Here is a 23,682-nt window from a genome sequence, read left to right as displayed (position 1 = left end):
TGTATGCGTGTGTGGTTTGCTTTAACACAGTATATTGAGTCAAAGTGTTGACAAATCAGATCAGATAAACCTTGTTACGTCAGTGGGACAAAGGTGATTTGCTTACAACACAGTAAGGAAAACGTAGATGAGATTCGCCATTGACAAATTTATTTCCAGTGTTTTAGGAGCCTGTAAACCCCCTTCACAATCAGAGGAACACAGCATTGGTACAAATGGTCCAGCTTTGATGAAGTTTTCACATACAGGGACCTCTCCTGATGAGAAGAAGAGGAAGAGGAAGAAGTACCTTACAAACTGCCCACAACACCATCTGGTGAGCCTCGTGTCACAATACTGTACTTAATCCTGCAATTCAGTGAGAATGAAAAAAAAGGAAAGCAGCTAAAACATGGCAATGTATATGTACATTTAAGTTACTTATTTTTACAAAGAATATTTAAAAATTCAAGTTCTCTTAAAATCAAAGATGAAAAAACAGAGCGGAAGTGACAAAAAAAGAAGTATAAAACACGTTAAGACCAGAGTGGAATGCCTTGGGAATGGAAGCTCGGCATTTTGTTACGCAACCTGTAGAATGACGACTTGAGTCGACGGTAAAAATGTCATTCACAGTAACATCACGAGTCAACAGAGACGATATGGCACCCTTACATTTCATGGTGAGGCACTTCCTATAGTGAAAAGACGCGACTCCGCTTCCCATTTACGCGCTTCCTTCCGCCCTGTGACGCCCGTTTGTCTTCTCCTTCCGTGTCCCCATCCTAACGCGGTGTACACGCGTCAGAGGGATGTTGTTCACTGCTCTTTATGCCGCTAAACAGTGTGTCTCCATTTGCATAAGTCCAGTGTTTCCTTGCCACGACGACGTACCACGGGAAAGGGCCCTCGACAGCACCGAGGTTGTAGGCAGTCCGAACACAGGCTGTACCGATAGAAACACTATTCAAGTACAAAGAAAATTTAGGATATGTACACTTTAGAATCAAACACAAGCGTCTAAAGCTTTTAGTCAATATTACAGCAAGCACGTCTGTACATTCTTCATTTGGTTACCGAAAGACTCGCCCACGACTTTTTTTAAACATCATAACTTTCTTTACACAAAAATAGCTCCTCTGCAAAACTAAAAATCTGTACTATTTTGTTTTTTTTCTACTACTTTCTTCTACTCGTCGTTCTAAACGTCCAACTCATCTTTAAAGCCACTTCGCTAAGCCTCTTCAGTGTCGTCATACACACACGCGCGCGCGACTTCCCTCGCTCGTACGCTTCGACAGGCTCGATCTCGCGCCCGCGCCGGGTCTTTAAACTCGTCAGCATACGGGGAGTCCCAGAGTCATTTGTAGTTAAAAGAAGAAAAAAAAAAAAAAAGGGGGAAAATATAGAAAAGTTTCGTTTCATGCCGTACACGCGAGCAAGAGCAACAATCCCTATCTACAGTCATTCTCTTTTCACGAGCACACACTGCGTTCACGGACACACTCCAGACATCGGCTAACTTGGTTTTGTACAACATGCTCATTCACAAACATTGGTCACATCTACAACAATAGACTTAGTTACTGACAGACTCCCAATAAGTACACATCTCACAGACGGATCCCAAACACATACACAGTCACACACAAACACACACACTTCCAACACGTCTCACAGGTACTGGTAGAAGCGCGAATGGACCACTTGGGAGTTGGTGAGTTTATGTGGGTGAGCAGTAGCTGAGAGGCTCAGGTTTTTACTCGGAGGGACGTCCCCCCCGTTCATCACCTCAGCCTGGCGCTGTGGCAGTTCAGAAGAGGAGGACGATGAGGAGGCGGCGAGGTTCGGCGAATTTGCGCCGCACAGCGCCCCCTGCTGTTCGGAGAGGTCTAGGCTGACCTCAGGGTTGCTGGTGCGGTGGCGCTCGCGGGCAATCCACTCCCTGATGGAGAAGTCCTGCGAACTGCACTTGGGCTTCAGCCGGTCCACCGCCGACAGCCGGTCGTCTGGGTCGACCGGCTCCTGCCAGTCGCCCAAAACGGAGAGCTCGGCGAAATCCCTCTGACCGCCCATTGTGTGTCTGCGCCGGATGTTCTTCTTCTTACTGCGGCCCTCCGGATTTGCCCTCTGGGTGCCCACGCCGAACATGTCGTCCACAGACACTCGCAGGCGCACTTTTAGCCGGTCTGTGATCTTCAGCCTCCAGGCCGGCTCGGTCTTATCCAGCTCGTTGCGTGACGAGGAGCTGAGGCTGCTGGTGGATCGGCCTTTGACTGAGCCCGACGCGCGACACGACCTGTTTGAGTCTTTGTCGCTTCGCGCTCCGTCCAGTGAGGACTCACTGTCGGCCTTCTGTTGGGCAGCTTTCTTTCTGGAGAGGGTGTCACACTCGATGAGCCTGTGGGAGGGGAGGGGGCGGGGGGCTTCGTCTAAGTCACGCCGGCCTGCTGCTCCCAAGTCTTTCCCGACGATAAAGACCGACAGGTCGCTCTCACTGTCCGTCTCCATCGGCCTCCCTTCGCTGATGAGCTCGCTTCTCTCATCATCTGCGTCGTCCCCGCCCCTGCTTTCGCTGACAGACCGGACCTCTGGACTGAGTGCGTTCAACTCGGCTCCAGTCAGGAACGTCATGGAGGAGGTGGTGGAGTAGTCCGACGTGATGGAGCAAACCTCGGCGCCAAGCCCGCTCGGCCCCGCTTCTGGTCCCGTCGTCACCGCCCTGCCACGCCTCAATCTGGGCACCGACGCCTGTGAGCTGGTGCTGTTCATCGTACCGAGGTCTGACACAGTGTCGTCGTAAGTAGAGGGCGGGTCCGGGTAGCTGAGGTTGGGGGAGTGCGGGGGTGACGGTGAGGTGTAAGGGGAGCTGATTTCAATGGTGTGAGGGACGTGTTTAGGAGGCTTAGGAGGCAGGGCGGGAGCGGGACGTGCAGCTGGGCTCTTTGACTCTTTACCGCCGGTTCTGGCGTCATCCGAGCTGTTCCTGTGCATGTCCTTGCCGTTGGTTTCGTCCGTCTCCCGCTCCTCTTCGGTCCGGCTGTCTGAGGACCACAGAGGCTGCTGCTGGCTCTCCTCTGGGAGCTCCTTCTTCAGGTACACCCTGTCCAGGTCGTCGTCTGAGCTACTGAGCTGAGCCTTGTCTTTGGGCTTCTTACGCTTGCGGCTGACGAAGAAGGAGGAGCGCAGCATCTCTTTGCTACACTGGTCCTTCCCTGATCCCCACAAGCCCTGCTGATTCACCAGAAAACACATCATCAGTAAGTGCAAGACGGATCACTGACCATCACAGTACTAATACAGAGAGTTGGCTGATTTTAGTTCAATCAATAAGAGGAGCATATTACCTTTGATTTGGAGGAGTCACTACATGCTGAATCTGTATTAAAGAGAAGAGAGTCATTACTACAGGTCTGCCTGGGACTTGCTCAAACAGTCAACAGTTACGGAGAGAAAGAGAGGGAGAGAGAGGACAGATTCAAGTTTGCTCAAGGTGAGATTGGCGCACAGTGAACACAATGAGATCAGCTGAATCAAAGCAGATGAAGGAGCGAGAGAAAGACAGAGAGAGAAAGAGAGACAGGGAGACGAGAGATGGGAGACGAGAGACGAGAGACGATGAAGTGAAACCCTGCGGTAAACAAAGACAAAAAGCGGCTCATGCTCATGTATCAATGGAACGACGGCACATCACGGACAAACACGTCAGTCACAGAGCATCACACATAGCCACCAGCAGTGGGCATTCTTTCCCAAGTCAAAGACATAACACAGGAGGGGGAGTGATGAGCTCGCTCTCAATCGAGGGGCCTGAGCTGAACACATCAGTGGAGTGTTTGGTGTGGATGCTACCGCTGGTGTAATGGAAAGACTGACTCGCACTCCAAGCTACACATTAATTGTGCCTTTTAACATGTAGCCTGTTGAGTTGAACATAAGAAAAGGCAAAACAAAAGAGCTCACAAAGCTTATTTAGCTCGAGTTTCAAAGGAGAACAAGCATATAATGCGGATAACAATGGGAAGCAGACTACATGACCTAGTTTAGGTTGAAATGTGTGTATCTGCGCTAATGTGGGAGTTTACAGGGAGTCGGGCTGACACATGAATGACTGATATGTGTGGTATGTAGCAGTGGGAGAAGAGGAAAGTCTCGCGGGGGTGTACGCCCTCAGTTGGGAAAGCAAAGACTTGAAAACAAGGAAGAACGTCACAAAGAAAATGAAAGACGAAACGAAGCGACGGAAGCAAACTGTGGCTCCTAATTGGGACGAACGCTGGAGGGAAATCTGCACTGTTTGACGTGAGGCGGCGAGCTACGACAAACCCTCTTCGTCTGGCGTGAGGTGTGTGGGTGTGTGTGTGTAAACAGATGGGCTCTGGGGGAGGGGGGGAGGGAGAACAGCCAACTCAGTCCCACCACTACGACCCCACCTTCAGACACCATGACAGATTATGCCACATGACCGGGAGAGAACCTGAGGTTGACCGTACCATGCTACTTGTCCTTGCGATCAGCTTTAGAGACAACAAGAGACAGCAGAAGGGCTTTGAGAGAAAGTACAGCAGCATCTCTCTGTATCCCTCATTTCAGGGTATTGGTTGAAATATGAGACGTGCACACCACAGGAAAAAATGACAAACATCGACTTCTCTTTCTTTCTTTTTTATCTTTTTTCCTCCTTTTCGCCCCCAATTTAAAAGAGCTGCGGGTTTCTGCAGACTAGGCAGCTACACTGGGCACAACACTCGTCCTTCTTCCTACAGTCCCAGCTGTCCATCACTGACAAAACAGAGTCCATCAGTGACATCATCGAGTGATAGACGCCGCCCACTTGGCCTGTGTCAAGATTGGGTAATGTGTGAGTGCTGGACAGGGAACAAAGGGAGAAAAACAACACACTACACACAGAAGGGCAAAGGTCAGAAGGGTTAGAATTTGCGTCTTTTAGTTTTTTTAGTTTTTTTGTTGCCTGTTGAGATTCCCTTTGGGTGGATAAACATGCCGGGTTGAAGTGAGACGAGGAGGAGGGGGAGAAAAGAACTGAAAGAAAAGGAGTCGCCGTCTCAACACAGGTAAAGCACAGGGAGAGGAAAAAATGACTTGAGCGAGAGGAAATAAAAGTAACAAAAGCAAGAAAATGAACGGGAAAAAAATGGTGGACAACTAACTAACTTTGGTCAAAACAACAGAAAGATCAACATAAAAAAACGAACAAAACGTTGGCCAAGATATAAATAAGGTAAAAGGCTGGACATACTGCAGGGTATTTTTCAACAATTTTCCAATGATCCACAAAAAATGCACTCATTGAGAAATGAGTGAAAAGGCTTTAACAGAAGCGCAAAGAAAACTTGGTTAACTTGACATGATAAGCTTAGCCGCTACATTAACAACAACATACTTCTGTCAATTACGTCTTAACACATTTTATACATGAATTCAGTGTTATAACAAACGTACAAACAATACTGTTGCCATGGTAATATAACGTGGTCACTTTTCTCTCTCTCATCTCGAGCGTGTAAGTTACCTGAGACTTCGCCCGGTGAGGCTGCCGTCCGTCCGATGTTTGAGAGCAGGTGGTCGATGTTGGGCACAGGCTGAGACTGGACTGTGCTTTCCTGCTCGGCCGTGGTCTGGATGGGAAACAATGACACGATCGTGAAGAAGCGCAAACAGAACAACGGAGAGAATCAGAGAGGGTGAGTTGCCACATACGACAGGGTCCTCGTCGCCGTCGTCGGTGAAGAACCAGTCGAACTGCTGGATGAGGTGCTCGACTATCTTGCACTGGTCTGGCATGTGGTTGACCATGTTGGTCATGTTGTCCTCGGAGGTTCTGACCAGCGTGGGCCCAAACACAATGGCCAGGTTTCGCGGCTCCATCTGCACAAAGGATTTTACGGTGAATCAGATCTATGATAGGTTGGTGAAGCTTAAACACCGTGAGTCTGGAGAGCCGGACCCCTGTTTGACCAGCTGAGAGTTATTCATGTCGGTCTGCTTTCACTCACCTTGTTCTTTTCACAGTTTTCAGAAACCTTCTTGAGGTGAGCACAAAGATATCTCAGAGTTTCGTAGTGATGATCTGGCAATTCGTGAATCTAAAGAACAATAACAGCATTCTGTCAGAGTTCATGGCAGGAGTAAACTCAAGCTATTGAAAGACATTCTTCGACTCCCATGTAGCTCAGAACCCTTTCACTCGCACTATGGTTTCACTCACCAGCCTTTTCAGCTCCTTCAGCCTCTCCACTGAATCTTCCGTCCTGTTGGCTTCAATAAAATCACCGTACTTTTCTGTTGGATAGAAAGGTTATTAGAACAGAAACTGTTCATTCACTGCAACCACTTTGAGCAAATTCACAAGGTCTCACCGTTTGTAAAGAGAGGATCTGGAAGCTTCCTGAAAAAAGACTTGAGTAAACTACTGATGACATTGAGGTCCCGCCATTTCTGCAGGGAAAGGAAATAAATGAAAACAGTATTTATGTTAAAGCAGTAACAAAGTTTCCAGGGGGAATATTGTTTATGTGTTATGGCACACTTTAACCATTCCACCCGTGTGCGAGTACACTCACATCTTCCTGGACGTCGATGTCATTCATGCCTTTGCTGTTGAGTTCCTCCTGCATGCTGGAGATGGCAGCATTGTTCCCCGGGACTCGGTAGATCCCTGTGTAGTCCAGACCTCTCTCCTCCACCACATTACAGCACACCTCCACAATAAGAGGAACAAACTGTACCGGGAAAACACCAGATATGATTTAAGTCAAACCTGATAAACATCCTGTGAGGTGAATCTGACTCCCATCAGAGGTTGCGGCACTGAGTCACGTGTCCAGAATAAACATGTGGAGCTCTTATCAGGGTTTCTACGCTTATTTGCCAAGTGAATTCCGAAATGTCTCCATTACTTCTCTGCGGTGTAATGAGTTCCTTGTGTAACTATGGCGTAGTAAACTAACCTTGTTATGGACGTGTTAGTGTGAACTGTAACTTTGTACAAAATTGTAGATCAACATACACTCAGCATGAACCATGTCTTCCAACTATTTTTTAAGCCATTCATTTGTATATTTTGGCAGATAACCAAGTGCTGCCACAATCATATTTGCGTGGCCGCCAGCTGATGATGTGTAAGACATTCCATTGTGGTTTCCAGGTGATACGAGAGCAGATTTCAAGAAATCAAATCTCTGTTTTCCTTTCTCAGCTTTCAGTTTGACTTGTCAACACTGCTTTCACTATTAAGAATTGCCAGAACTTTTCCAAAGTTAGGGGAATTTCCCTGAGTATCATCATGCTTGAAAAACACATTTTTAAATTCCATTGACAATTCCAGGATTTTCATGACTTCATAGAAACCCTGTCTTGTGTTTTGTGTCTATTCCAGCTGTATTGCTAATATATATTTATATAAGGACTTTGAGTGGAATTGCCGTGTATAGCCTCCATCATCTGTACACTGGAATACATATTCTCTCAAACATGTGACACGTACCCTGTTACACAGTGCAGGTGGGCAGTCGTCCAGCCGCACCCCAAACGTGATCCCAGCAGGGGGCTTTTTCTCAAATGGTTTTCTCATGATCCCTGCGATGCCAATTTTCCAAGTAGCTCTGTCTCGTGGTGGACTGGCGTCATCTGTCGTGGTGCAAATAGAATAGGAAAATGCTCAGAATTGCTTTCCAGGCGCACTGACTGCTAAAGCCTGTAGTTCCAGCCTGGTGCTCTTACCTCTAAGGGCCCTCCGCTCGTCCCCTGATTTGGGTGAATGGGGGCTGAGGACCCGACCGTCTGCTCTACCTCCCAGGAAGGCTTGCTTGATGCTGATGGACTGACGGGAGGTTTTTGGGGAAGGTTCGGACCTGCTGCTGGGGGCACTGATCCAGGACAAATGTTTTCAAGAAAAGAAAAGACCACATATAATTCATAAATATCAAGATTCACTCAGCATACATTTCAATTCATAATCTAGTACTGTAGTTGTGTTGCAGGGGGCAACGTGGAGGTGTGCGTACCTCATCATGGTGTACTCTCTGATCTTTCGACTGATCAAGTCCTGGCTTGTTACAGCAGCATTCTGAAATCACGGTAAAAACAAAATCGGGTCAAGACAGTGTTCCTTTCTTTGCACTGTAGGGTTGACTTTTGCTTGAACACACCTCTTGATCTAGGTTACTGTTTTCCTGAATGAATCTAATCCAGGCAAGCATGTCATCCCTCCCTTCAGCCTGGAACAGGTACTTGCAGTCCGAGGTGGTCAGCCGCAGCACATTTTTGCGCCTTGTATCGCTATAGGAGATGTCGATCAGACAGGCCTTGATACTGATCTGCAGGGGTTCCTCCTCAGGTTGCGAGGAGGCATGATACAGTGCATCCTTCCTGTCTTTGTACAGGGTGAGGGAGTGGCCTTTTAAAACTGCATACATAGGCTTCCATGACCTAATTCCTCCGCCAACACGCTGCAGAAGACAGAGGAACAGTCAGATCAAAACAGCCAGGTGACTTTAACTGGCACTTAGCGAAAGTAGAGGTGTGTCTGCATACCTTATTTTTATCTGTACTTAGTTGGCGAAAGGTGAGCAAGCCTTCTTTGCAAGAATCAGCAAAGACATCTGAGGAAGAGTCTCTCCTTGATCCTGAATCCCCAGGGGGCTTATGCCCATCCAGAGCCTGTGAATACATGAAACATTTAATGACGGGGACATGAGTGGGACCATCTTCAGAACAGTCTGCAACATCCCAATTGCTTAAGAAAAATAGAAAAACGCTGCACAAGCGCAGTGTTTTTGGCAAATTACAGATATCTTACAAATGGCTTGATTTGCTTCCTTTTCCATCAGAAATCCCAAGTATATGCAATCGTTCAATTCACCTCCAATGTCTTTGGTGCAGTGAATTTTGTTCACGTGTGTCAGTGTGATTGGATACTATCTGGTTACTCCAGTTGCATTTTAATGCCACTGTGTCACCGTCCCAAACACTTGTGTTTATGAATATTAAGCATGACTTCAAGATAGTTACTCACTTTTCTCAGGCCCCTCAGGCTGGGCATGTGCTTACTGGAAGATCGGCTTAAGATAAGAAGGAAAAACGGAGAGGGGAAAGGGCAGATATAAAATGAGAGACACCGTAAGTAGATGAGTTTCAAACAGACAAGACCTTTCCTGATGTGCACTCACCTGCCCGCCTCCTCATGGTAATTATCGAGACCCTCATCATAGGATTTGGACCTCTCTGTTTTAGAGGCTGAGTCGGACTCCAGCAACGCACTTCTTAGGGATTCTGACAGCAGAGACAATATAAAAAAAAAATGTATTTAAAGATCACAAACCACATCACCACAACAGACATAATCATTATCATTTTCTAAAAATGCAAAGCTTTGCTTTTTTTGTATTATTATTATACATTTTGTGTTTATAAATCTTAAAAATAGGTTCAAAATAAAGAAACGCTTCATTCATGTACAGTGTAGCTGTTGAAGGGATTCTGGAGAGAACCCAGAGACTCCATCATCCACCAATGCTGTTTACCTTGGTCATGTGACAGCTGCCGGCGAATGGGAGGGCACGGAGAATCTAGACTGGGGGAGGCTGTAGTTATGGATGGTGCACCAGATATGACAGCCGAGGCTGGAATAGGAGTGGTCTCTCGATCGACACCGGGGCTGGCTGGCTCATCTGCAATGACGACAACAACAACATGTTTACATTCTGCACTATGGAGCTGCACAACTCAAGTCACATACATCACAGTATTATTCATATACGATTCATGTCTCTAATTGTTTAAAACACAGTCAACACTAAGCCTGATATAACAAAACAAATAACAATTTCAAACGTCATCTGTGAGGTAAAAAAACTAAAGTCTTGTCAACACAGATGAGGGAGAACTGATCAGCCTTTGACATGTTTTTTAAAAGAAGGAAGTTTTTTAACTTAACTAAGCATTCTGCCCACTCTTGGCACTTCACAGCTAAAACAGCTCAGAGTACAATGCTGCTCTCTGCAGCCAAGGGACCCATGGGACTCATTTTAAAAGTTACTGCCCTAGTTCAATCCTGTACACAAGCGGTGTACAGGGTGTGACTGTTTCACCCAAAAGTACCTATCTGGAACTTTGCTGAGCAGTAAAACTTTCAAAGGCATTGAACTTCCTCTACTCTCTACAAAGTACCAGGTGATCAATCTTTTCTATTCTATGATTCATACATCAACTTTAACAGACATACAAAATTCCAAAGCAGTGCACTTTTGCATTAGGCATACATAAATCAAATGAAATAAACAGGTCTCTTGCAGCTGCTGGTACTAGTGCTCATACGTCTAGCAAGCACCACACAAATTAATTTGGACTACCACCCTTCAAGGATGCTGTCCCAGACCACACCTGTCCACCAGCAACACAGTGACAAGGAAGCAATATTTAACATGGTGTTTAGCATTACCGCTGAAACAGATGCTAATATGACGTGTACGGACCTCCAGCTAAAATGACCCATAATTTGGGCAACGGGAGCATAGGCTGACCTCACATGACTAAAGCCAGGACCAGTGGTCTTTCAAACAAGCTATTGATGGAAGCCCAGAGGCTTGTTCAAACAGCGCTCTGTTCTCCTGGGCTTGGGCACCAGTCCCAGAATGGTGGTGTTGCTGTATTATCACTGTCACTGCAGGCTTTGTCTGCACCTGGCCCGTCTGGCCTGCTCACAACCCGACATTACACCCATCACACGAGGCAGAACCACTGGTGTAAGGCCGCTTTATACACCACGGTACAGGAGTGTGTAGTCCAAATCTCCAGTATAAAGAGAAATAACATGCAAGCATTTATACTCACAGCAAATTTAGGTCTAAAACTTGGTATGGAAATAATACACAAGATCCAAATTTAACTACAAAACTAACTTCTCTCTCCTGGGCCATACTAAAAACCTCCAGAGCTATTGCTGCCTGTGACCTAGTTCCTCCATACAGTCTACCTGCAAAGTACAAACTGTCCTTTAAAATCCCTCCAAAATTGTAAGTAGATCAGCCATCAAAGACAGGCGTGAATGTAGACTACTGACCATTACGTTCTGAAGACACAACATCCCAGAAAACACATGCAGCAACACATTCCAAAAGGCTGAAGCTGTCCTCATTTCACCCTGGCTATGTCTAACATTCAAGAAACACCAGCACTATATACACACTGATAACACACGCTACAACTGATAGCTTTCATATTAACAGTCAAGCACAAGTAGTCAGTTAATCTTCAGGATATACATCTTCATGGTTTCCATGCCTATATACATTTGTAGTCCCTTTTACTGCCTTTAACAATCAGCTCTCCCAGTCTGTCTCATGCTAGTACTGCCTGCTCCCGTTGCCATGACAACTCAAGACAGGCAAGGCTTACAGCTGATTGTTCTCTTACCGATGAATGGAATGGAGTCCAGCGACTCGTCCAGGTTGCTGGAGCAAGAGGTATGACGTTGTTCCTCCAGACGGCGGATGTGCATCTCTCGCCGTGCGTCGTTGGGAAGCCAGCATGCCACCACGCCTGGCGTGGAATCTTCCCCTTCGTCGCCTACAGCCAGGATGTAGGAAGGCTGACGAAGAGGGCTGGGGTTCTTTCCAGATGGCGGCTTCTCTCTCAAAACCACTCCGGCCTGTGTAGGGCTCCGTCCATTCATGTGGCTCTTAGGTTCTGGAAGGGAGGGTTTGAGGATGCCGGGCCTCTGGGGCATCTGCTTCGGGGTGGTGCAGGAAGAAGAGCGCTGCCCTAAAATTGCTGATTCTCTGCTTTCCTCCACAGGCTGCATGGTTTCAGCACGAGCTTTGCCCTGGCCTTGTTGAGTAGTGCGTCCAACATGATAAACTTTGAGTGGAGCTCTTTGGTCAGCAAGTGAATGTTCTGCACTTGAACTCTTTCCAAAATGAGAGGGCCTTTCTGAGAGCATGGGTGAGGAGCGAGTCTGAAGAGCCTCCGATCCTTTAGTGTACATAGTAGATTTTGGTGCCCCTCTCATCCCGCCGCTATATCCAACAGGAGGCCTGTAGACCGCAGCCTGTCTGGGCATCGACTGTCTGCTCGGCCTGGTACTTTGTTCTGCTCTTCCATGACCTCCTCTCCTCTCTACGGGTCGTGCAATCTCTACATGTTCAACATAGTCTACGGAGTGTGCCCGGGCTTTGTGGATAAGGCCATCTTGGGACGCACTACGAGGGGGCCAGTTCCTCACATGGCCATTCCGCTCTGACCCACACATGCGGTCCTGTGAGGCACTGCGTGTGGAAAAGTGGACTGGAGGGCCTTGGTAGGACCGGTCATGTGAGGTGCTCCTGCGTCGTAAGCCCCTAGAATCCCCCCAGCCGCCACGGGGAACGTGGTGAGAGGCATTGAAGGAGTTCTGACTGGCACCTCGCAGGCTGTCCAGCCTCTCCTGGATAGTCCGACTGGCATGAGAATGGATTCCTTTGTTATCAATGTATTCCCTGTACGTTTGGTAAGTGCGCCAATCAATGTTTTGGTGGTTGCCTGGGTAGTGAGGTGCTGGAGCTCCATAAGAAAACGCTCCTGGGCCAGTGGGATAGACATCAGGCTTTCGTGGCTGTGGATACTGAGCTAAGGACCCAGGCCTCCCTGTGAGAAAGACAGGGTCCATATAGTCCATCCTATGTGCTGGACCCATGCGGCCCATATGGGCTGCATCAGGAGGAACCACCACAGTCCTGACACTGTCGTTTCGCATGCACACTGCCATCTGGCTTTTTGGATATAACTGGGGAGAGGGAGATGGTGGCACGGTGATCTCCTTGCGGTACCCATGGTCAGGAGGGACTGCTGGACCTTGGCTCACCTGCCCCACTGTGTCTGTTGCCTGGGCCATGGCCACAGGCTTACAGTCTACTCTGGGGTAGCACACAGGGGGTGGTTCAGGAATGTGACGAGCATTTCCACTGTAGGTACTGTGGCTACGGATGTAGGCATCCTGGGAGTAAGCCTAGGGAGAGAGCAACAACGCGGTGTTACAATACATTTAGGACAAGGGGCATTTGCAAGTGTGTGTAATATTCAACAGTGTGCTACTAGATGCTTGGAGAGAAGTCATCGTGATATCATAAATGCTACTGGATGCATGTGTGTGGGCAGTGCATGTTGCAGTATGAGTGAGCGGAGGCGTTAGCAGTTCAGGAGTGTCAGTAGTGTTCATCTGCTCCTTATTTAAGGATTTAGAGTTCTCATGGTAATGTTCACTGCTTCATGACGGAATACCGAGAACCACAAGAGTAACAATATGACCTGAAGGAGAAAACATTCCTCTCTAACAAATCAATGAATCATGACAATGTTTAAATGACAGACTTTCTCCAAAAACCTGCCTCCTAAAAATCACAAAACAAACTAACAATGGTACGGCAATAAACCTCCAAGATGGGTGAACATCTACAACTACTAAATTCATGCCATAAGCAAACCTGGTGAGAGTCACACCGTCACATTTTAAGCCAAAATAAAGTCATCAACATCAGACAACCACCATTACACAGATTGTGTTAAGGCATTTTAGTGGCCAACACTTGACACTTTGAATACACAAACGTTGTGAAAACATACATGCATGTACGGTAAGAAGGACCTGTGTCTCTATTTACACACCTCAGACTGATAGGACCGGCAATATCCTGTGGCAGGCATGAGACCACAATTTCCTCATAGTGAAAGTGCTATATTTAACCAGCTTGATAATCTGTCGAGGTCTGGCAGTCACAGACATTACTTCACTACTGATGCCAACACAAAGCGTATTGATCAATTCAAAATCTAAGATATGGGTTTGCTCTAATATCAAAATTATGTAATTCCAATGTGTATAAAATAATTTCAAAAGGGATAAGATGAGGTATGAGGACTTTGATCTTGCTACCTGGTGTCAATTCACAATCTTACATAAAGCCGAGTGTGACGTGGTGATCAATGGCAGAATGTGTCCCTCCCTTTTAAAGCATGAATGTGCAGGCGAGTTCAGAGGTCACTCTAATGACATCTGCTATGGAGGATGAAGAAGGGGCGAGGTTCCTCCAAGGTGCCAGCTGGATGACAGTTATAGTGCCTAATGTAACAGGTACTGCAGGCATGAGTGCATCAGCCATTTCCACAGGCTTACAATCACTACCACTGAGCTGGGCGATGGTGTAACACATGAAGCCTTACATGAAGCCTGTCCAATGACAACATGCACATCAAATGCAAAATGAGATAAGCAAGCACAGCATGTCAAGTGGCTACCAAGTCTGTTGTTTGCTTACCAGATTGGTAGTTTCCAGAGAAAAAGGCGGCCATTATAGCAAGAGAAAATAAGTGCATTAAGAAATCAGGGAAGGTAAAAAAAAAAAAAAAGAAGCCAGTTGAACAAAACCCCTCACACCATAAAAAAAGAACAGACTGGGAGAGCAAAGAAAGTGAAACAGGCACGCCGATGCCTGGGCTTGACATGCTAAAAATATACTAGAGCTGCTGCAGCAATACAGAGGGATGAAGAGGCAGCAGACTTAAAGCAGGGGTTGCCACGTTACAACCTGCCCGTGCCCGTGTGTCCTGGGTGAGGTGGCAAAGCAGAAGCCTGCCTCCCATACTGCTGTTACATCTCCATGGCTCTATCCATCTTCAGCCAGAATATTACGCTCACTGAACAAGGTGCCTCCAGTCTATGGCTCCCTCTCTCCCTCTCTCTGCTAACGCTCACATGACAGAAACAGCAGCTGCTGATTATACATTCAGCTCAGATGGTACAGCTCCCCCTCCCACTCCTCCCTCTTCCTTCCCTTTCCTCAGCATCAACCTGTTCAAAACACAGTGCAGTCAGCTGACTCTGACTGGCTTCATCTCATCGTTCATGCCGTCCCTCTTTGCCGCTCGGTATTTCCTCTGCTTTGCTATCGTACAGTTCCTCCCTTTTCTCCTCCCAGAACACTCGGTCTCTTTGCTAAGCAACTGCTGCCTGTCTCTAAGCAGTCAAGTGTGTGCTGCCTCCCACAGTGTAATGCCATCCTGCTAGCATCTCTGATAATCCTCTTGTTCTTATGGACAACCCTCATCTGTCTTCCTGTCTCTATTAATAGTTATCTTTTGTGTGGCCACTGGCCAATTACTGTGGCCAGTGGTACCTATCATATCACATGTTCTGAACAGAGTCCAACCAGAGTGATTCACTGGCAGAACTGGAGTGGAGTGACATGTAATTGAATATGAGAGAGGAGAAAAAGAACAAATGGTAAAAGGAAGTAGAGATGTAAGTGGATTTGATGTTTTGATTGAATTGATATCGACCGACAATGAAGTCACAATATGAAGCATTAATACCACCATTTTAAAGTCTTCCATTAATGATTTCTGTCTATTGTTTAACAGAGGGTCCTATTACAATGCATAGTAAATAGAGTGCAATTAAACAAACTGTATGGATACCAAACTCCTTAATACTTAATTCAATCAATTATGATGAATCAATGTGGCCATAAAGGATCCACAGGGAAACTTTCTGGTGAATCAAACAGCCCAGCTCTTTCATCATATAATTCATAAATTGGTTGTCAGATCACAGTAAGCTCTTGGGAAAGGATTCCTGAACATCCTGACAGAGCACTTACTGTGATTTGCTGCAGATATGGAACAGATGAGTGCACCTCCACGTTCTGAATGTGCAGAATGTACGAGTACACATTTACGTTTCTGAATGTGCAGAATGCATGCTAGCTATTCGAAGCATCCATAAAATGTTAATGCTGAGATGTGAATTGCACAGAGCTTTGAAGCTCTTACTAGGCCTGGGCGATATGCGATATGCAAGGATAGAATGTTAGATACTTCTACTTAAATGCATTAAATGCAAACTGCCAGGAAGGCGTTTATCAAATAACGAGTTTGGTTGCATGAACAGACACCAAGCGTGCTCAGTCACTGGCTCATAGATACTCATATCCCTTGAGTAACATGCAAACAGCCAATCATCTCACAAGGTATTGTTTGGTTGCACCATGGTCATGTGACATAACAGACACTTTGGAACTTTCTATAGCTGGTGTACTGTGACCCCAGCAGTACTTAATCAACTCAACGAGTCAAGTGGTGAGACATTGTTTGTTTGTTTTACTCCTGACATAGATTGAAGCCAAGACTGCCAGCATGACTCCTTAAACCGCAAGATATGCCACCGATGTTGTGATGCATCTGATGCATTAGCAACAACCGAATGGCTGACCTGCCTTACTACAAGCTGTCATGGAATTGAAAATGTATCTACTTACTGTTACCTTGATGACAGATTTGATGCACTGTGCAAGTCTAAAGCCCCTTACAAACACGCAAGTGTATAACTTCAGAAAACTAAAGCCATTTAGTATGACTCACAAGTGTTATAGATCCATTTTAAGCAAATATAGCAAAAACACTGCACAACTCATGGTGGCTCTTGATAGTTAAATGTTGCTTCTTAATGTAGGTCTCTTTGTAGGACTGTGCAGGATAAAACAAACCTCTAATCTCAAAAGCAAGCATAGACCCTTCCAGAAGCACAGGTCTAAACATTCAACTTATACTGGGCTAAATATCTGTCTGTGCAACAGACAACATCCAATGAGGCCACTTCTCCAAGTACCAGTACGGTTTTGCAGGACAGGCTGTTCTGGCCTGGTTAGGAGGCCTAGATAGAAACTCTGATGGGACAAGCGGGCTGCCTGCATCTTATGAGTGCTGTGCAAACATGTACTCCTTGATAGAGAGCTGCTCTCTGAGTGCTATACGCACACGGTTGCAAACATTGTGAAATGTGTGAACGAAAGTGCATTTATTGTTTTATGGTATTTTGTAATGTGAAGGGAAGCATAATTTCTGGAAAGAGAAACTTACCAGCTGTAATATATCTTCATCTTTTGGCATGACACAAAGTTCGAGAATGTCATCGCTGCAAAGGAAAGACAAGAAAAATACTTTAAATAGAAAGAATGCCCAAACTGACCGGGAAGGAATTCTGATAAATTATATGAAATCTCACCTATGTTGGATCAAAGCTATAACATCGTAATAGGTTTTTCCAATGATGCTTGCTCCATTAACCTTCACTAATCGGTCACCTGGAAGGCAAAAAGTATGTTAATGTACTTTAAGTTAGTAAGCTTACATGCACATAATACTTTTGTGTTATTCAGTGCGACTAGATTTGTATACTTTATTGGATCAAAATCAAAGTTTTGATATGTGTGCCTCTTCAGGTTAAGGTGCTGAGTAACAGCAGGTTAACAAGGAACCAAAAGCTGTTTATATTATTGGGAAGCAGCAGGTAGCATACCTTCAGCAGCCAGAGGGTGAATTAGAAAAACAAATAGCCTAGGATGAGTCACCTGCGTATACAGTGCCTGTGCTGAGGGCGCAACATCAAATAAAGAAATCTAAATGAATGCTTCCAGATATCTACATGTCATGACTAATGTTTTGTTTCACAGAGGAACTAGTTTTAGGGCAGTGTGGCACTGAGAATAGTTGCATGTTTGCATATACACTTGTAACACTAAAAAACAACAGCTTATATAGAGGACTTCTTTAATTTACAGGATCATACCCAGGATGCTGAAAATGTAGAACTTCCTACTATACAAGGCCCTGATGTCCAAAATAAATAGTTTTGAGAATCATTATTACCAGTGCAAAGTCCAGCTCCATGAGCGGAGCTACCTTCCTTCACTTGCTTCACAAAGATGGTGTCCATTGGTTCAAGCTTATTTCGTTGTCTCCCTGGTCATGAAATAACAGTCAGTTAGTATTCATTATACAAGCAGATACAATCCAAACACAAAAGCATACAGTGAAATGTTAGGTAGATTAGTGTAATCCTTGCTCCTGAAAGTTGCCCTTTCATTGGGTAAAAAATTATTTATGGACAGCAGCAAAGAGCATCACCAAAGGGGTAAAAAAAACAGGCGCGGGTCTCAGGCTTTGTTTCCTGTGCTTACACTAACTGAGGCAAGCAAACAAGGACCCTGTTGAAGAACTTCCAATTGTGATTCCATCAACTATACAACTGCAGGGTAATAGACAAACCCTCACTAAAACAGAGAGTAAACCTGAAAGACAAACAACAAAACCTTTTTAATGGCTACCAGACTGTGCAGTAAATTGTTCCTTGACATTTAGGGTGAGAAGTGAGTGTGTATGAAAACGAGACAGAGAAACTGGGTGGTTTGTCAAAGGGTTTGGAGGACGTGAGAGAATCGCCAAAATGACAGCATAACAGACTGTTCTGACCAATGACAGGCCACAATCTTAAAAAGAGGTGATAGCTGATTCGTCGAGACAAGGGAGAAAGTGAGGGTTTTAGGGAGGTGGATAAATGCAACTGAAGAGAGGAAAACCTGTTTGCTCATGCTGCTCCTGTTTCCTAGCAGCTGCATGGCTGCAGAAAAGGAAGAAAAGAAAGATTGAGGGGGTGAGAGAAAGAGACTGGGAGAAGGTAGAGTGACAGTGTGCTCAGCTGCACAACTCCCACACTTTCCTTATAAACTGAGAAATAGCTCTGGGCACAGCACAAGTGTGGCTAAAATCCTTTCTGAGTAGTTAACACTCTGTTGGTGAGTCAGTACAAGATGCCACAGACACTAAAGAGGATCAAAAGCATATACCAGAGCAGGCATTACAGAATCCAAAAACTGAGTGCAGTCAATGGGTTTAATGAAATGGGCATGGCTCTCTGAATGTCATCCATCTTCAAAAAGGGAGAGAACGAGGAGACAATAAGGAACATCAGCTAATGACGTGTGACCATGGGACAGATGGGACATTTTTGATATCGATATTATAACAACACTTTTGCACGTTTATAGGAACATGCTGTGCGTTAACAGCTTAATATGAGCTACCAGACATTGTGCAAGGGTAGGAATCCTAAATCTTGATAAAGACAGGCATACATCCATTTTTCCATCTATTCCACACATGCAGAATCACATCCTGGGGATTGGTATTATGTAATATCCCAACAGGAGATTTATACAGCTACATTACTGTGACCTGCCTCCTCTAGTGGCAAAATGTAGAACTGCACCTCTGTCGTTACTGCTCGGGCTGAATTCATACATGAGCCACCATAAACATTTACACATACATTGAGCCTTCAGCTGCTTTCCTGCCTGTTTAACGTTGCATAATTTTACAGAAAAACAAATCGGATAATCAAGGAGTCAATGCAAACAAGTTCTTTGTGAATGAATTCCACTTCTTTACAGTGTCCAAACAAAGCCACACAAACAGACAAATCAGATATAGATAGTACACTTTCCAACAGACAAACTGTTCAAAGTGATTTGCCTGTTGGCTAAATTTGGCTTGTGTTTATGCTCACTCAGTGGAATACTAATTAAGACTTCTTCACCAAAAACCTAATTTGTGAGTAAGATCTGAAATAAATCATCTGGCTGCATCAGGCCAAACTGCATAAATCCACCAATAAATAACTGTCTGGGTGGGAAACCTCCATAGTAGCACATTTAAAACAGGAATTCCCTTCCTACTGTGTTGCTGAACTGTTATGTCAGCAAACTGACCATGTCTGTAACCCTGCAGTCTCAAATCCAACTCAGAGCAACTATGCGTGGGTACACATGCACACACACAAACACACACTGAGCACTTATGCCATAGGATAGAGTAGAATTGATGATTATAGGAAAGGCAGTTCATGTTTAGCTGAAGAGGCAACAGCAGAACATTAAATCAAAAGGCACCCAAACTAACTTCTCCCAGTTGTATTCAGGGAAGCTGCAGACTCTAAGACAATAAGGTCCTTGATAGCGGTGCTGCACTGTATTCAGGCATGGCCAGTTTGGCTGGAGATCATCTTAGGTTGTTGTCGTTTCCCTTAAAGTTTGGCTTGGTGCCTTACAAGTCCCTGAGCCTGTCCAGCATTATGCAACAGCCAGAATTCTTTAATATTCTCCAGCGTACTCAGACAGGCTGTGAGGCTCCAGGCTAAAAGTCTGCTGCAGTGTTGGAGTGAGTAGGTGAAACATAAATAAACATGCAAAGAGACAGAGAGCTGAGGAATGGATTTAGGTGCCATCTCTATCAAATATATGGAACTTTCAAGGTTATACATTCTTTTGGTGGGGCCTTCCTCTGTTATCAACAATTACTCAAGTATTATTGTGGCATATTATCCACTATGTCGTGCCATACCCAATTTAGTAAAATGTGATGTGTAACGTACAATGAACTGCTTGTATCTTTCACTTGCCGTTTTGGTGAAAACAAGACAATTTAATAATTCAAGCAGGGCATGCTGGCTGTGGGGGAAATGTTCTTCAACTAGGTTTTTCTAGTGTGTTCATTCTGCATATTGGAAAGCAATTTTGTCTGCAGGATGGAGCGCAGATTTCCTCTTTTCAATTTCAGGATGAAAACAAGATAAGACGGAAACAACAGACAAATCACGCAGTACAATTACGCAGTACAATTTATACCGTCTTTAATGTTATTTTCCACACGTTTGGATGTCTGGTTTTATCCTCATTAAGACAGAAAAACTAAATTGTATGTACTGGGCCTAACAAAAGGGGATGAGGACTAAACGTGCACTACCCCAGGGAAAAAAACCAAAGCCATCACTTTCTGACAACAAGCAGCAACAACAACAAAGTGAAACAATGTGAAGAGGTAGGTCAGCGCAGGACTGAAACAGGTGGCACTGACCAAACCTTTCATGCCTCCACAAAGGTCAGCGACACATGGGAGCTGCATTGTTCGCGCCGCATAAGGAAGTAAAAGGGGCCAAAGAGTGGCTGGATTAAGAGTCATTAGAAGGCTGAGGCACAGCACTGATTCAGCATTGCTGAGAGAAACAGGCAAGTTTTTATGCTTACCTCTGCGGCCATGATCTTCATCCTGTAAAAGAAAGACAACACACTGTGACTTTAGCTGGATATCATTTTTTATGTGAGACAAACAATACTGAGGTTAATAAAAAGAGAGAGTGAATCTTTACACAGTATCTATAATCCCATAATATAATCCTGATATTTACCGGGAAGGCGCCGTGTAGGCTCGACTCTGGTGGGTAAACAATAAAGTGCCGCAGGGTGAAGCCAAACCCTTGGGATGTGCGGCGTAAACGCAGTGTTTTAGGTCTTGGCCAAGCGAACGCCTCCTCTTCAGTTGGGTAATGCGCTGCAGGATGATCACCCATGCTGCTCCAATCTGGAGATTCATTCTACATAGAAAGAGAAGGACAGAGCATGGTGAAGAATTACAGAGGAAGAATGATCTTTACGGGGTAGTTACAGTACACTCGCAATCGGTATCATCGGTTAGTTCATTGACATAATTAGTTGTTCAAGAATATTAGTGGCTTTCCAGTGTTAACAGTCAAGTCACACCATCCCTTTTAAACTGTTTTGGTGTAGAGCAGAAAGCTGCAGGCTTTCTGACACCCATTCCTGGGTTTACTGCCTATTTATAGCCTTGCGCCTTTGTGGTAGCCCATCACACGTGCAGCCCCCCCCGCCCCAACCCATTAACACATTCTCCCATCTCATATTCTCAGCTCTAGTACAACTTTTAGAAAACTCACTGTTCAAACAGACTTGTTCTTTTACACTAGTGAAAGGTTTTCCCCTCACCCTGTCTCAAACAAACACTCCCCCTCCCCCTGGAGCCCAAACTTCCACCCACAATGTGAGGAATTTGATGAGCTTGCATTTACACTATCTCTGCCCAGGCAGATGTGTTGAGTAACAGAAAATCAGAATTAATTACCTGAGAGAACACTTATAAACACAGTAGTTCACCACTCCCCACAAGTATATGACAGTAACACTGACCAGCTAAACAGATCTGTGTACGTGTGACAACAGCGATTTAAGGCTAATATTAAAACGTGAATGTCTAAGATGGAGGTTAAGATTAGCAGAGGCGGAAAGATTAACATGCTCTTCCACTTGATACAACTGCTGAAGGGAGTAGTGAACAAGCCAAACCACATTTGAAAAAGCAAACACGACCAACAGTTTGTTCACACTGCTTAACCACGAGCAGCCCCTCCAGTTGCTCTTAGTATGTTTTAGGATGAATATTCAATACACCACTAGAATGTTTACATGCGCTTCAATTATACTGTAGGGGAAACAACTGCATTTTCCAAGGGTAACACATAGAGCTTATACAACTGAAATCGTTACAAATGTCAGAGAGCTTCGGATAACAAACCAAGATTATGCAATTGCAAATTGATTTCTATATGTATGTCACCTCCGCTTGTATTTCCTCAATGGGAGGAGTCGCCTCATACTGGGATTCCACAGCACATCAAGTAAACCGCACATAGGACTCAGTATACAGGTTAATGACATTCTTCCCTTTAAATGCAGTACAGACAAATTGTGTTGTAGTATTGAGTTCATCTAAATGCCCTGACTCAATGGCTCATTAGAAAACTGTTGTGTGCCTGGAGGTGTGTACCAAGTTAAAGCACGTTTTGTTGTCATCTTTGTGGAATGTATTGTACTTCTTCTTAACAACAATGTTTCTAAAAGAGAGAACAAATGGCAAACCCTAGGTATTAAAGAGTTCTTTAAGAGGCAACCTGAGCTGCTGAGCTGATAAAAAGACTTCAACTATGCATAGAGAGTAAAGGACTGGGAACACAGCTGCAGGTGCAGCTGACACCCATGTACTTTGATAGAACTCGCAGAACAGGTTTCACTGTATCTAACAGAGCTTTGGTGGTTCCACCACACTATGGCTTTAATATTGGAGTGTGCATCTGTTTGAGCCCTTGGTTGGTCTGCCCCCCCCCCCCCCGCCTCGAAAACATTCAAATTCATAACCGGGGAAGTACTTGTGGTGATATGACAATAGATCAAGTGGATGTTTCAGATGCCTGCCTGGCTCCCCTCGGGTCCTCAGAGCGAGCCAATCCCAGTCTACAGGATCTGATTTAGCAGCCAGTCCACAAGGCAATTTCCAACCCTCTGATCTTTAAATGAGACTGACAGAAGGGGTAAGGGCCTCCAGACAGACACATGCCAAGCAGGGTTATCATTGCCACTTGCATAGTTGATGCTGTGGTGACATACCAAGCAATGAATTCCAGCCACACATTTCCCTCACGGTTCTCCCTTTTCCTGTTTAATAAAACCCAGACACTGCTGCTTGCATTTTAAGAATAGCAATGGCACACCCCGTGAGCAGAACATGTGAAAAGAACAGCTTTTATTTAAGGGGGGAGGGGTTACAGCTTAAACCTGATAGGGCAGAATATTAATAGCTGCATATAATATCCAATTACCTAGATAAAGAAAATCTATGGCGGAGTTACTTGTCCAAAAAAGGAACTATAAAGAAAAAAAGGCAAATGAAAGGCACACCCACATCATAATACACACCTACCATCTCGGCTCAAAAATGAATGCCTCTCACCCTTTTATGAATCACCAGAATGCCACACTGATATTTGCAATGGGTGAGGCAGCTGAGAGCACATTTTCAGCGAGCATTTTCCCCCTGGATATCTCTGGGAAATGAATAGTGACCAGGCCTGTGTCTCAGAGCAGGAGCAGTGATTGCAACTGCCAGATGACTCTGAAACACTTCCCAAAATAACAAATGGAAAACAAGAAGAAACAACCGTATGAGAGGATGGTGCTTTCTTTTCTG

The 23,682-nt window shown here is 45.1% G+C and overlaps 1 protein-coding gene across 2 annotated transcripts in view; it reads right to left on the bottom strand.

The window, feature by feature from the left end:
- Positions 1-133: 133 nt before the first annotated feature.
- The window catches only part of arhgap21b (Rho GTPase activating protein 21b), a 29,935-nt gene continuing 6,386 nt past the window's right edge, over positions 134-23,682 (bottom strand). Inside the window, exons 3-24 of one of the 2 annotated variants that reach the window (XM_076144674.1) lie at positions 21,053-21,238; positions 20,892-20,913; positions 17,680-17,772; positions 17,036-17,114; positions 16,891-16,945; positions 11,416-12,985; positions 9,525-9,671; positions 9,171-9,273; positions 9,017-9,062; positions 8,536-8,661; positions 8,151-8,450; positions 8,007-8,068; positions 7,723-7,868; positions 7,487-7,629; positions 6,564-6,722; positions 6,360-6,438; positions 6,209-6,282; positions 5,997-6,086; positions 5,701-5,868; positions 5,513-5,618; positions 3,327-3,358; positions 134-3,213 (exon numbers count right to left, since the gene is read on the bottom strand). In XM_076144674.1, the coding sequence (XP_076000789.1) occupies positions 1,654-3,213; positions 3,327-3,358; positions 5,513-5,618; positions 5,701-5,868; positions 5,997-6,086; positions 6,209-6,282; positions 6,360-6,438; positions 6,564-6,722; positions 7,487-7,629; positions 7,723-7,868; positions 8,007-8,068; positions 8,151-8,450; positions 8,536-8,661; positions 9,017-9,062; positions 9,171-9,273; positions 9,525-9,671; positions 11,416-12,985; positions 16,891-16,945; positions 17,036-17,114; positions 17,680-17,772; positions 20,892-20,913; positions 21,053-21,238 (5,346 nt within the window). In that variant the 3' untranslated portion in view covers positions 134-1,653. The remainder of the gene's footprint in view (positions 3,214-3,326; positions 3,359-5,512; positions 5,619-5,700; positions 5,869-5,996; positions 6,087-6,208; positions 6,283-6,359; positions 6,439-6,563; positions 6,723-7,486; positions 7,630-7,722; positions 7,869-8,006; positions 8,069-8,150; positions 8,451-8,535; positions 8,662-9,016; positions 9,063-9,170; positions 9,274-9,524; positions 9,672-11,415; positions 12,986-16,890; positions 16,946-17,035; positions 17,115-17,679; positions 17,773-20,891; positions 20,914-21,052; positions 21,239-23,682) is intronic. The other variant, XM_076144675.1, reaches the window with a different exon arrangement.

Source organism: Genypterus blacodes, unplaced genomic scaffold, assembly GCF_046128005.1.
Source record: "Genypterus blacodes isolate CSIRO-AG114 ecotype Tasmania unplaced genomic scaffold, CSIRO-AGI_Gbla_v1 ptg000029l_1, whole genome shotgun sequence".
In the NCBI taxonomy this organism is placed as follows: Eukaryota; Metazoa; Chordata; class Actinopteri; order Ophidiiformes; family Ophidiidae; genus Genypterus; species Genypterus blacodes.
This window is presented reverse-complemented; position numbering and strand designations above follow the sequence as displayed.